We start from the raw sequence: 14,171 nt of genomic DNA, 5'->3' as shown, positions 1-14,171 counted from the left end.
GGAGAGCTGCTTGGAGGAGGGGGGAGGTTATTGCTCTAGTGCAGGTTCCGAGTTTCTTGCGTGGGAGAGTTGATATACCTCTCGAAAAGTATTAAAGTTATCTTTCTTCTCGGTATTGTGTTGTAGTGCTGTTGTTCTCTATTTTTAAGACTTGTCTTGTTGTTTTCTTGTTTGGGTGTGTTATATTTGTTGTTTTCTTTGATTTAATGAAGTTGTATTAGTGTTTTCCCATATTTGGGTGCTATTTTAGTGAAAATTTCACTATTTTTTGGGTTCAAGTCCTATCATTATAGTGACAATGTTGCTTCTTCTAAATCAAATGCATCAATTATTATTAATATATTTTTTTAATAAACCATTATTGCAAATTCAATCATGATTTATCTTTGTTATGAAAAAAATTGGTTATTTTGAAATGAATCATAGATTTCTTATTATGCTTCAATTGTTTATCATATGTCATATAATGTTTACTACATAAACATGTGGAATGACATGAAAAATGTAAATGAAATGATTATATAAAAATAAATGCATATGCATGTTAATAGAAGTCATCTCCTTATGGTACTAATTGGGGACATTGATATACCTACACGTAAGATGACAAAGGAAATTGATATTATGACATGGTTTCTTTTTATTCATGTTATTGAATATTTCAAAACCCCTTACATTGTCATTTTTAATTAAAATAAACTGTCAGTTAATTTTATAATAATTTATCTATAATAACAAGCATACATATTGTCTTATAAACTACTTTATGCTACTATAATTTAGAAAAAAATTATATCCACTGATTATAACTCACTCCCACTATTAGACAAAACTTTTAATTAATGTATTGTAAGTACAAAATATAAAAACAAAAAACGAGAATTACTTGAGAGTTGAGACAATAGCATCCTAAGAATTCATGGCAATGTAACTGCGGATTTAAGAACATTAAAAAAAATAGAAAGCATATATTATACAGTTGCTACATTCACTAAAAAGTATTGTTAGCATGCCCATATTTCAAGTTAGAAATAATAAATATATATTTGTAGAGTCATAAAGAGAAACTAGTTTCCAGCAACTTTGGTCATAAATAAAATGGTAAACATTACCATAGCAATATCGATACTTGTAACCCGAAGCAGCTCATCAGGACAAACAAGATAACCCAACAGAACCCATTCACGATATGTTGTAACATTAGCTAGATCCTGGGCTCTCTGTAAGTATAAAGGAGAAGGAACAAAGTTAAACAAATAAAAAATTATAATAAATAAGAAAAAAACTCAAAGTGAACAACATCCAGGCATAAGAAGTTCACGAGCAAGATTTCAAAGGTGATAGACCAACCATGGGATGAGCAGAATTTGTAAGTATATCAGGATAACGAGGATGAAATGGACTTAAAAATCCTTCATTCCGCAACTTTTTAGTATCAGTAGAAAGAAAAATAATCGGGCCTACCGCTTCAAGCACCTGCAATTAAGAAGACAGAAAGTGATTAGAATTCAAATAAAATAAACTATGTTCAAAATGGAGACTCGAGACTGTCTGAAATGGAAGCACTAGGATTTGCATCTACACTTGGTTGAGTGATATTGACTAAAGTGTGGTCTAATGTTTGAATCCTTGCGGGGTAAAAAAACAACTAAATCTTTCATTTAGATTCAAAATCAGTTTCTAATAAACTTGACCTCTTCTCCATGGCCAGCAATGAAAGGAAAATGCACTATCGAGACAGTTTGGCCATATCTACAAGATTAGCGAAAACATTTCTTACAACATAATTCAACAAATAATTACCAACAGAAGACTTAATTTTCAGCAGAAGTTTGTCTGCTGTAGTCCAAATGCTAATTAACTCTGTTAAATTAACCTTTTAGTTAGATCACGTGCCTTTTATAAATGTAAGCGCAACTTATTATCCAGCTGCATAATTTTGTAATAGATTGGATTAATGTGCATATCAGAACATCAATACTAAGAAATGTTGGCTAAGTGGCAAAAGATGGCAAGAATAGATATGATGTTTGGAACCAATGAAAGAAGATGAAACAAACAGGACAATTACAACAACATCAAGCATTTATCCCACTACGTGCGATCTGCTATATTAATCCTTTTTTCTCCATTGAGTCCTGTTACGAGTCAAATTCTCATTTAAATCTAACAAAAAATATCATTTCTAATATTTTCTAACCAAACCTTTTTATATCTACCGCTATCTTTCTTAACATAGGTCAAATCTAATATACTATGATGCACCGACACGGACACGGCGACACGGACACGACACGACACGGGACACGGCATTTTTAGAAAATATAGGGCACAGGTCCGGCATGGACACGGCATAATAATTTTTTAATGTAATATATATAAATTAAGATGACATTATAGTAAAAATGACAAGCAATAATAAATCAATTTCATGATAATTTGTTTAGCTTATAACATAAAGATGTTTAGTACAAAATGTCTAGTACAACCACAAAAATATAAGCAAAAAACCAATTAGTACAACATGAAGATCCAACTACTCAATAGAGGGAATGATAGAATTAGATTCAGATGTTGGTCTTTGGCCTTCAATATCATCATCATTGAATATCATTGCTTTCAACTCTGGTTCATCTAGAGAAAGATTTGCAACCTCTAATAATCCCATATCATCAAGGCACTCGAACCCATCTCCAGCAACATCCCACATCTTGTTATCACTTGTCATATAAAGTGGGATTTTCCTTGATAGAAGACGAAAATTTGTATGCACATAAACTAAATCTTCAGCACGTTGTGGAGTTATTTTATTCCTCTTCATTGATTGAATAAATGAGTATGTGCTCCAATTTCTCTCACAAAAGTAAGAGGATGATACTTGACCAAAAAGTTTTATTGATATTGTTTAAAGAAGCGGTGTTGAAGCTCCATGAATCAACCACCACATTTTTGGATCCATCCTCCATCTATCAACCAAAGATTCTTGATCACCAAAATCCTCTAAATATCCAAAGAACTTTGCAAGTTCTAATTAATTTTTCTTCTCTCCTCATTTGAGAAATATATTTTCAGGCATATCTTTCTCATATTTGAAACTTCTAAATCTTTTTGTGGTGAGACTGATAGGAAACACTTGTATTCACAAGTGTTCCTAGTCAAAATCAGTAAACTACAGTAGATTTATTGCTGTCCACAGCAGGAAATAGCCCAAAAACAGAGGAAAATAGGAGATCTTCGCTAGAATTCTGAGAAAAAACGAAGAAAAACTCTTGTATTTCACTAGTAGATGAATAAAACAGCAAAGATACAATTGATCCTCAATTTGAGAGGAGGATCGATCTCTCCCAAATCTCTAGATGCCGCTAGAGCCCAAAGAAAACCTAAATCTAAGAGATCTCAAATTTCAACCAAATTCAAGATGCCCAAACCCTAGGAAAAACATCTATTTAATGCATACAAATCAAAAGGAAATCCCAAAACAGTCCCTACATTCAAATTTCCCTCTCAAAACCCTAAAAAACGCTTCCTAAAAAGCTCTATTTGAGCGGACGGGCCGCCCGATCTCCGCAGGAGGCGGAGATCTGGCTGTTTTTGCGAACTGCCGGTCCCGCGTGGACCGGCTGGACCGGTCCAGTGGACCGGTCTAACAGAGACACATTGAGGGTCTTCTTAAAGCCATTCTTTACTTGAATACCTTCAAATAATACAAAGCATATGAAATTATCTATTCATTTACCAACAAATTTCAATTAATTTAAAAGATGAATATAAATATACCTTAGATTTAATGAATGAGCCAAACAATGCAAAGGTGTGTTGCTTTTGCTCCACCTATCTTCAAGAATAGTATAGACAACACTACAAAAACTTGAGACTTCATCATGTGACTTTCTTTTATGTTTGTATATAATTTCTTTCACTTTTGCTAACATAGAATCCCACATCTCATAAATCAAATGTAGGCATGATTTATCTGTGTCAGCCTCTCTCAACATATCATAAATTGGATCAGTAAAAGCCAAAATGTAGTCTACATTATCCCACCACAAATCATCTAAGACCTTATCTTTAACATACCTTACCTTCCCAACATCATCTTCTCAATATGTGTTCTTTCTCTTTCCAATAATTTCAATCTTAATGCATTATAGCCAGGTGGAACATATCCTGCGAGATTGTTGTTACTTGCAAAAATGAATGCATTTTTATAATGAGGATTCCTTACAAGGTTGAAAGGAAGGCCCGTTGAAAAAAAAAAACATCATTGCTATTTCACCATCCAATTCCCTCACTGCTGCAAATTAAAAGCCTTCTCTAGATGACTACTGGCTACTCCTTTTCTTTTCTTTGTTTCATATCATTCACTTCTAAATGATAAAGCTTGATCAACTCTCACAGATAAGGAAGAAGTGTGGGATGAGCCATGAGTAGATGGCAAAGGTATCTCTTTAGGGAGTATCCTTTGGATCCTAGATTCAGCTTCATCAACTTGTCTGTTCAATTCAATTAACTGCGACGTAGTAATCTTAGGACACATTTTAATTCCATGGCCAGAAATTATAAGTAAATGTGCCTTCACCCTAGAATAAGATCCTTTGTAGGTGCCACCATAATAATTGCATTTGAATGACACATTCCCTCCTCCTTCAAATGTTTTTCCTAACTTTGTAACATGAATCCATAACGGCTTATCAGTTTCTACAAACGACTCTTTTGAACCTTCACCTAATCCACTCCCGCCAGCACCAGAGCTCATTTTGCTAACAAACCAATCATACATATGAATACATCGAATTAAATTGATATGAAGTGAAATCAAAATATCCCAATAACAAGACAACATGAATACAACAATATACTGGTCTGCTAGGGGGTCCAAGGGGGCGTTGCCCCCTAGCGGGATTCGACCTGATAATTTTGTATGGGAAGATACCGAGTGGTACCGAGCATGTACCTAGCAGTACCGAGTATGTACCTAGCGGTACCGAGCATATATTGAGCAGTACCGAGCATGTACTGAGCGGTACCGAGCATGTACTGAGAGGTACCGAGCGGGTACCTAGCGATGCTGAGCGGTACCGAGCATGTACATTAGCTTTTTCAACAATGAAGAAAAGAAATGACGAAATCCACTTACAAATCTTGGCTCTCTTGAACGCAGAAGGTGCTCTGTTTGGCCTTGATTACGGACTTTGCCTCGGATGACCGCAGAAATCACGCAAGAACGAAGGAATGGGAAAGACGAGCTCTGTTTGGCCTCGGCTCGAGCAGAAATGACGAAGGAACGGGAGGCGAAGGCAGCGGGCTCTATTTGGCGTCCACTGCGAGCTCTCCCGGTCCTCCCTAAAAGATTTCTTTTGTGGATCGGAAAAATAGGGCTTCTTGTTCGCGGAAAAGACTAAATAGAAGGGACGATTTTATCATTTAATAATTGGACACGCGTGTACGATTTTAATTTTAATTTTTTAAATTGCAACACTCCAATGCCGTGTCGGACACGTGTCCATGCCGTGCTCGACGAGTGTCCGTGTCCGACACTGCATACCCTCTTTAAGCGGAGTGTCAGTGCATCATAGCTAATATATTACTCTCCTAATCGGGTCATCGGAAGGCCGACGTTCAATGTGTAAAAACCATCTAAGGCGACTCTCTATAGTCTTATCTAGAGCTACTCCAAACTTTTCATGTAGATACTCATTTCGCATTATGTCTATAAGAGTGAAGCCACTCATACACTTGAGCATCCACATCTCTAGAACACTTGGGTTAATTTTATGCTTCTCTTTTAATGGCCAATATTTTGCACCTTGAAATATTGCAAGTCTCACCACCATCTTATAGAATTTTCTCTTAAGCATGAGGGATACTTTTCTATCACACAATAGGCCCAATGCATTCCTCTACTTCTTCCAACTTGAATTATACTAATAATATCCACATCTATTTCACCATCACTTTGAACAATGGACCCGAGATATCTAAAACGCGTACTCTTATTAATGACTTCATTGCCCAAAGTCACAATCCACCCACTAGATCTATTACTACTAAAATTACGCTTCATGTATTCGGTTTTAGATCCGCTCAAAAAGAATATATGTATGTATATACATACATATATATATATGTGTGTATATATGTAAATTTAGAAGGAATGGGAACGAAATAAGGCAGATGTAAAGTAGTATGCCGAAAGGTTAAGCAAAAAGGCTTGCATAAACTAAAGTTGACACTACCTGCAATTCTTAATTGGATTGAATGAAGAAGGATTAGTAAGACCAACCAAAAAGCGTTACAGCAAACAAATGATAATGATGATGATGGTTGAGTGGTGATATCCAATATGATAAAAGAAGAATATGAGAAAATACATTAATGGAGGAAAATACTTCAATTTTTAAGGCATTGTTTTTTCTTAAATCAAAGTGCGTTTGCATGGGCATTGTTACTAATAAGTTAAGTATCGTGACATCTGAGGTATTTAAGACGCTCATTCATTGAAAAACGAATTCATCAATTTTGTTAAATTGACAAATTAATGAAAATCAAGTTGAGTATGGTTAAAATGACATCTTAAAGATGAGTATGTGCAAAAACTAAAAGCACATTCGTTAGCAATTATTATATTATAGAGAAGATGGAAGTGACATCTATTGAAAATAAACAGAAGAAAATTACATTTAGGTATAAATAGGGGTGTCAAAATGAGTTTTCAGGACGGGTTCAGGCCTAACCCGAAACTAACCCGCTTCAATCAATCCAACCCAAACTTGACCTGATTAGGCAAATGTGTCAGGAATTCAAACCTGGACCCGACCCATTGGGTTATCGAGTTGACCCAACCCAACCCGCTAACATGGGTTCCGAGCAGGGCAGCAAGCCACAGGGGTGACTGGGCAAGCTCGGGTGAGAGTCTGGGAGGTGTGCGGCGCACACGGGAGAGGGTGAGGTGTGCGGTGCGGGCTGTGTGGGGTGCGAGCATGGGTGTTGGGTGCGAGCACGAGTTGCGGGCGATGCGACGCACGCACTGCTGCTGTGCGGGTGAGAACGTGCAGGCAGTGCAGCGGAGCTTGTGCGAGCCATGAGAATGCGGGTGCCAGCCGGAACTCATGTCAAATTCGAATTAGCGGGTTGACCCGGACCCGACCCAATTTTTCAAACGGGTCATAAATTGAAACCCGAACTAAAAAGGTTGATCTGAACTTGAATTTCTGGGTCGGGTTCGGGTCGAGTCAATAATTGGCACCCCTAGGTATTAAAGGAAATTTATAATGAAAGATTGAACAAACATAAATAAGGCGGATAAATAAAATTTGTTTTAGCATATTAGTTAGGAGAAGGGGTAAAGTAATTGTAACATGTTAAGAAGTCATGCAAAAGGCCCGAGAAAAAAAAAATAACTCCTCCTGTAGCACTCTATAGAAGTGAATGAAAAAAGCAGATTTACAAATCCAATCCCAAATGGTAGGGATGAGATGCTCGAGATTGATGAAGATGATAAACTATTAAATGGCAGAGGTTGCTTATTGATTGATTCTATTTATGTTGGGTGACGGCTTCTACAAGTTCTGAGAGAACATTGTAACTAAGTTAATCATAATGTCAAAACAGCAAAAATTTAAAGCATTATTAAAAAACATTTTCAAATATGATACACAAAATGTGTTAAAAGCTTAGCACTAAGTCCTCACTGCTTTCATATTAATCAAAACTGCTTGACGCTTACATAAAGTGCACAAAATTAAACGTGACTCTTAAGCAATAGATAGCTTGATTGACTTCATATAAGGTGCTGAATATGTAAAGCAACAGTTTGAGTGCTAACTCCTGAACAAAGAAATATAACTATTTATGAGCTAAAAGTTAAAAACCCTTAAACAAATTATCAGAAGCTTAAAGTCCTTTTGTTATTACCAGTAGAGCTACATTTGGCTTGCTTATGTTAAACTAGTTGATGGTGTAACAAAACATATATAGCATTCCATACAATCAAGAACATTATTTTCTACTTAATATGAAAGCAAATCCAAACACTATAAGCAGGATAGCTAACCAGAGCAATCCAAGTACAAGATACTCAAATGAACATAACTATATTTTGCTTTAAAAAGTCATATGAAACTTTGCAAGAAGAGATAACAAAGCTCTAAATAACAGGTGCAAACATTAACCAAATGAATATAAGAAGTAACTTTTTATAAGGCCATTAAGCGTATTAAGATGCATGAAATACTAAAGAGAAGACTGGGTTGGTAGATGACTTCTCCAATACGAGGGCTAACAAAATTAAGGTCTTCTTGCAACCCCTTAACTGGGGGGTCAAATGAATCAACAAACTGAACCAATCTGTCAAAGTGAAAAATAGAATATCAGAAAATGAATATAACTTAATATCTTATAAGAAAAGGCAGATTATTAATGAAACAAATGATCAAATTTATAATCAATCAGAGAAATATGTTCCCCCAACCACCACCCCCGAATAGATAAACATGGTGAGAGGACCGAATGGGGTAAGAACAAGTGAACAACCGATGAAGGAGATGGAGAATAAAGGAAATGAATGAACTTCAAAAAGATGTCTCCAAGCACTCAACAACAAACACCAAAAGAATATATCCTAAATGGGTTGCACTAATTTGTCCAAGGGAATTTTATTTTATTAATCATTCAATAGCAAAATAAACCTATCACCAATCTACAAAAGGAGCCAATGAGGATATAATAACTAAATCATCATTTGAATGCATGAAATAAACTTAAACTAAATAACAAAAAGACATTGACAAGTCTCAAGCACAACATAAAGACATGCATGCATGGCTTCTATCCATGTAACCTTAGGTCTATCCCTTTTTTTATAATCTTTTAACATCAATTTTATTAGCTCATCTAATAAATAAATCTTCTAGCCTTTAATTGCACATGTTCATTCCATCTAAATCAAATTTAAATCATCTTATCTTCAATAGATATCACTCCAACTTTTTCATCTAATATAATCATTCCTTTATTTATATTTCTAATTTTATAAACTTTAACATTAAAACCCCATGATATTCTCTAATCAAACAAAACTCTAGAGGTACCTCTCAATTTTAATCATCCAGTCATAATTCAATGGAGGACAGAAAAATCTTTCCAAACTATTTTTCCAAGTGTGTTCAAATTCAAAATATGAAATTTTCTACAAGATACCCTAATCATGTGCAACCACCCTTCCTATCCTTTTAGCCAAAAATAAGAAATATTTATACATTGTAGCTCAAATCAATTATAGATGAGTTTTCAAATGACTATTGGACATATTTTTGACGAATGCAAAATCAAATCATAGATGCACAGCAGAGCAATCCATTGAAAATAACTTAATGGTTACAGTACTATCAAGCAAGGCACAAAGTTATATGTAAGGCACAACGTTGTATGTTAAATTTAAGATTGAAATGTCAATATTATCTTCTCTATAAACAATGGCCAATGCTAGTATCTTCACAATAAACTATAATTCAAAAAATGAGGAAAGCATAAAATCAAACCCCAATCCATGAAGACCAAGTAAAGATTAATGGAGAAAGGTGATTTCTAATATCCGACATACTCAATGTCCATGATTAGAATATAAACATGGAGGAAAGGGAAAATGCTTAGCATCAATGAAAAAAACAAAGAAATAAAGCTTTCATACAACTGTGATGGGTACATAGGAGTTTTGATTAGAGAGAAACGGAGGCAGTTGTCCACATTCTCTACACATCTTCTAACCAATAGGAACTCATTCCTTTTTCTTTTTATTTTTACCTTTTTAGGATATTGTTCAACACATCTTCTAACCATTAGGAATGGAAGTTCTCTTCTATCCAAACAATCTAAGATATTATACATGCTAAAGAAGTGAATCTATATGAGATGCTTAAAATAAGCGTTCACCCACCGATGGTAGAACTCACAATCACGTCCACCCTTAGTTATGGTGTATAAGAGATCATAAACTTGTATAATCATTTTCCTTGGTATCTGAATGAGAAAAAAAAATCACCTATGTTAGAAAACATAAGCTAAGGAATAACTGTGTTATTCTATGATATGTTTCATTAGAAGCATTAATTCTAAAAATTGATTGGAATTTAAACCATTATAGACAAATTTTGGAACATTGCCTTCTCAGAAAATAGATTCACACGAACAAAGGAACAAAACAGATCCATAAAAGCATGTAGGATCAGAGAATTTTGATGAGGCTGCATTAAAAAAGCATAGGTTAGAAAAGATATACATGCAAAATTTGAATGACTTCATAGATCTTGATGATAATAGAATAAATACTTACTAACAAGGTTATCACTGTGCTGCTTAAATCGAGAATAAGACGCAATGCTTGCTCCCGAAATGCCATCAAATCAAGTAGAAGCTAAAGATTTCGGCAAATATATTAAAATCACTTCTGATTGAACTTACACCATAAGGAATACTGAAAACAGAGGTTGCAAAAACTCGATCGAATGAACAGAGTATCCATGATGGTAATTTCTGATTATCTATTATGAAGTGCCATCCTTATCTAACTAATCCAATTCATACAAACCAAAATCAAAATAACAAAAGATAATGAATTATGAGCAATTTCAAACATCTCTAAAAGTAACACTTGAAGCATGCTTACCAACTTCCAATCTTGAGAAACAATTAACAAGAGATAATCACATGACTACTGATTCTACAACTTAATTATAGGAGTAATATTTGTCTGAGATAGAACATATACATTTTTTTTAAGGAGTCCTAAAGCATAAAATAATCTGATAATAAAATGCTTTTTGTGACTTTCTCGATAGTTAATGAAGTTCCTTGACTCATCATGCATTCTAGCACTACACAGCAATGCTATTAAGACATTTTTACAAAGAACTTCACATTGCAGTAGCCTTATGCATATAGTCACCCCTTTTCTCAACACTTTTTGCAAATGAAATAATAATGTTTTTATACTCCTTGTTGATACATAGGTATTAACGAAAATTTTCAATTGAATGTCAGTAGCCATACTTAAAGTAAACAAAAATGTGTGATAAACTTGAGGGTGGACTGAAGCAATGACTATTTTGCCTCCATTAAGACCTAAAGGTAACAAGAACACAAACTCCCTGATATGCAGGGTAACTTTTTAAAGCAAATAAACTTGAATTATTTAATTCATGGAAATTTTAAGTTTCATTGGAGAATTTAACGAAGAAAACAATTATGTTTGGAAATTTGGATAGCCAGTTTATTCCACCAACCTCAATCTCCATCTTAAGATATACTTAATCAGTAGAAGAAAAAAAAAATTCAAGTATTCAGGTGGATGTCTTTAAGTACTTTTATCAGCTATTTCACATTAAGTTAAATAAGGAATTAATTTGAAGTAGACTTCAGCAGGGTAACAGTATTTTATTGGACAGCGTTGAGTTAAACATAAAAGGTGCAATCATAGCTAAATAACTTTTGTAGATAAAGCATAAAAGTACTCATAAATTTTTTTTTGGGAGCCATAAATATGACTTATACCGTGATCCATGTTTCCAGGTTCTGAATGTATACTTCTGCATTGTCATTCAAATGATCCAGACCAAGTTTGTCAACCTGAAAATGTAATTCTTAATAAGGAAGAGACTATAAAAAAGAAGTCACCTAATTCAATTATGGCAGATTGCTTACACGCTCCAGCTGCAATTTGTTAGGATGCTCTGGAAATTTTTTTGACAAAAGTACACATATTCGGGGTAAGTTGGGAAATACACCAGCTTTCCAGAAAGATTCAGAAAATGTGTGAGATGCCAAATCAGGTTTCTCCAGGATTTGGTTTAACCTATACATCTTGCACAATAAACCCTCTGCAACCTTGGAAAGTTGGACAACCCACTCCATTTGAAGTGATTTTTGGAAAATTCCAGAACTTGGATGTGCTTCAGAAACAGCATGCTTCCAGCTTGTGGATGATGAGGCAAAAGGTTCTTCGAGATTAAGGTACTCAGACCATCTAGATAAATTGTCCCAATCCTTAGATTTCACAGACATAGGAGAGGACTCTTGATTGGAAGAAAAAGACCTAGGCTTCGCCATTAGACTGAATTCAACAACCTCCCTGCATAAAAACACAGCTACTTTCATGTTAGCATGATCGGTAGTTGACAAAAGATTAGCAGGGCTTCATTTGGGCAAGCTTCTAATTTTCCATTTTTGCAATTAGAATTTTTTTTAAATAGTTTCTCAGTCACATTTTATATTTTGTTTTCCCAAAAGCGTATTTCTAAAGAAAATTATGAGAAAAATAGGGGCAAACTAATCCAGCATTTTCATCCACAAAAGCACTGCTATTTGTTAATTGATTTTCTTACCACAAAAGCAAACAAAATGCTGCCCCATTGAAGCTATTTGATGGGAAAAAAAGTGTTGGGACATAGAGACAATTTAATCCCAAACTCACGCACACAACAAAACTATATATACTAAGCCACGAGCCCAAGATCTTGTGGTTGGAGCCAAAGCACCCAACCACTACACCAAGACGGGTCTCATATTTTATGGCAGAGTTAAATGAGGAAAATGAGCAAGAAAGAGACTGCGTTGTTTATATAGAAAAAGGCATTTCACCATACAAAACAGATCAAAAGCAAAATTCCATTTTAAAAAAGGAATAAGAAGATCAAACAAGCAAATTGCTCCAATGTGACACGAACAAGACGGTATCGCGATAACATATTGACAAAGAAGGAATCAGAAGACAAATTCAGCTGAGAATTACAAGGAAAATGACGTCAAATGCACCACCATCAAGACTTACCCTAAAACCAAAACACAAAAACCGTACCATATCCACACAGAACATTCCGCTTCCCCGTCATTTAATTTCATCTTAATCCTCAATAGAATCAAACAACTCAAAAATCATTTAAAAAGCCAAAGTAAAACTTCACCATCACAAAAGCATACTTCAATACTTCAAAAAACAACCCTAAAATGATCACAGAACAATTTTCAGCTCTGCATAATACAAATATACGTTCCAAATACTTAATCACGCCACATAACTCCTTTCTGATCCAAACATTCCTACAGTTCGAATTCACCACAATGAAAACAAATGAGCAAAAAACAAAGAGTAACTTGTGAAGAAGAATGCAGTGACGAAGTACCTCGACGACAGCGGTGTAGCAACTACGGTGACAGAGAAATGAACAAAGTGAAGAGCGTTGAAGCTGGAAATCTGTAGATCGAAAGAGAGTTCGGGATCTGGTAGTGAGTACTCGAGGGATTTTCAGTAGAGAGAGAAAGAGTGGGGAAGAATTGATTACAGCTACTATAGGTTTTCCCGGTGTTTTTTTCTTTCTTTTTTTATTATGCGCGAAACTGGTAGTTGCGGAGTCATGTTCCCTTTCCTCGGATCCGAATCCGAATTGATTTTGATGTGTTTCATAATTATTTATTATATAAATCGTATATTAAAAATATTCTTATTAGAATAATTGTGACAGAATAGAGAGAATTTATAATTTTAGAATTAAAAAATTGTGTAAGCATAATTGTATAAGTTAAAAGTAGATCATATGATATGAGCTTTTTTTTTTAATGAATAATATAAAAAGGAAAAAATATAAAGTATATTATAAATACTACTTCATAATTAGAGAAAATATTAATATATTATATATTTGAATTATGGAATATATAAAGTACTATTTTGTACGAATTAATGAAAATACGAACCTTAGATATCTATGGTGTCATTAAATATTGGTGGACGATCATCTTACAACTCTCTCTATATAAGAGAAGAATGAACGTTCATGAAGATGAGTGTCAAATTCCAACGGTTAATAGACTGTATATTGTATCATCAGATACTGGTGGAAGTGCATCTCACTTACTCTCTATGTTAGTATTTGGTCTAATCGTAGCTATTTTGTTTCTTCGTTTTATCTTATCCTCCTGTTAGTTTTACTTATTAATAGTGTTATAAACAGAGGTTTGGCCTTTCTGTAATGTAGTGTATGAAACCAGATGTACTCTAGAGCTTTCGGGCTTTTCTTGTATTTCTCTAAATATATCAAAGAAAGAAGTTCTGTTTTCTACAACCTGTCTCCTTTCTCCTCTCTTGCTTCTTGGAATCGGTATAGCTAATTCACACTTTC

At 34.5% G+C, this 14,171-nt stretch overlaps 1 protein-coding gene across 1 annotated transcript in view; it reads right to left on the bottom strand.

Moving 5' to 3' along the window:
- Positions 1-13,375, bottom strand: part of LOC110108596 (probable protein NAP1) — a gene marked incomplete at its 3' end in the record, with an annotated part of 27,034 nt that extends 13,659 nt beyond the window's left edge. Inside the window, 9 exon segments of the mRNA XM_020839290.2 lie at positions 1,113-1,220; positions 1,351-1,476; positions 8,262-8,346; positions 9,935-10,017; positions 10,161-10,241; positions 10,331-10,411; positions 11,548-11,622; positions 11,698-12,124; positions 13,176-13,375. Coding sequence (XP_020694949.1) covers positions 1,113-1,220; positions 1,351-1,476; positions 8,262-8,346; positions 9,935-10,017; positions 10,161-10,241; positions 10,331-10,411; positions 11,548-11,622; positions 11,698-12,102 — 1,044 coding nt within the window.
- Between the last annotated feature and the right edge of the window lie 796 nt (positions 13,376-14,171).

This window comes from Dendrobium catenatum, unplaced genomic scaffold, assembly GCF_001605985.2.
Source record: "Dendrobium catenatum unplaced genomic scaffold, ASM160598v2 fragScaff_scaffold_743, whole genome shotgun sequence".
In the NCBI taxonomy this organism is placed as follows: Eukaryota; Viridiplantae; Streptophyta; class Magnoliopsida; order Asparagales; family Orchidaceae; genus Dendrobium; species Dendrobium catenatum.
Note: the sequence above shows the minus strand (reverse complement) of the source record. Positions and strands in the feature narration are given on the sequence as shown.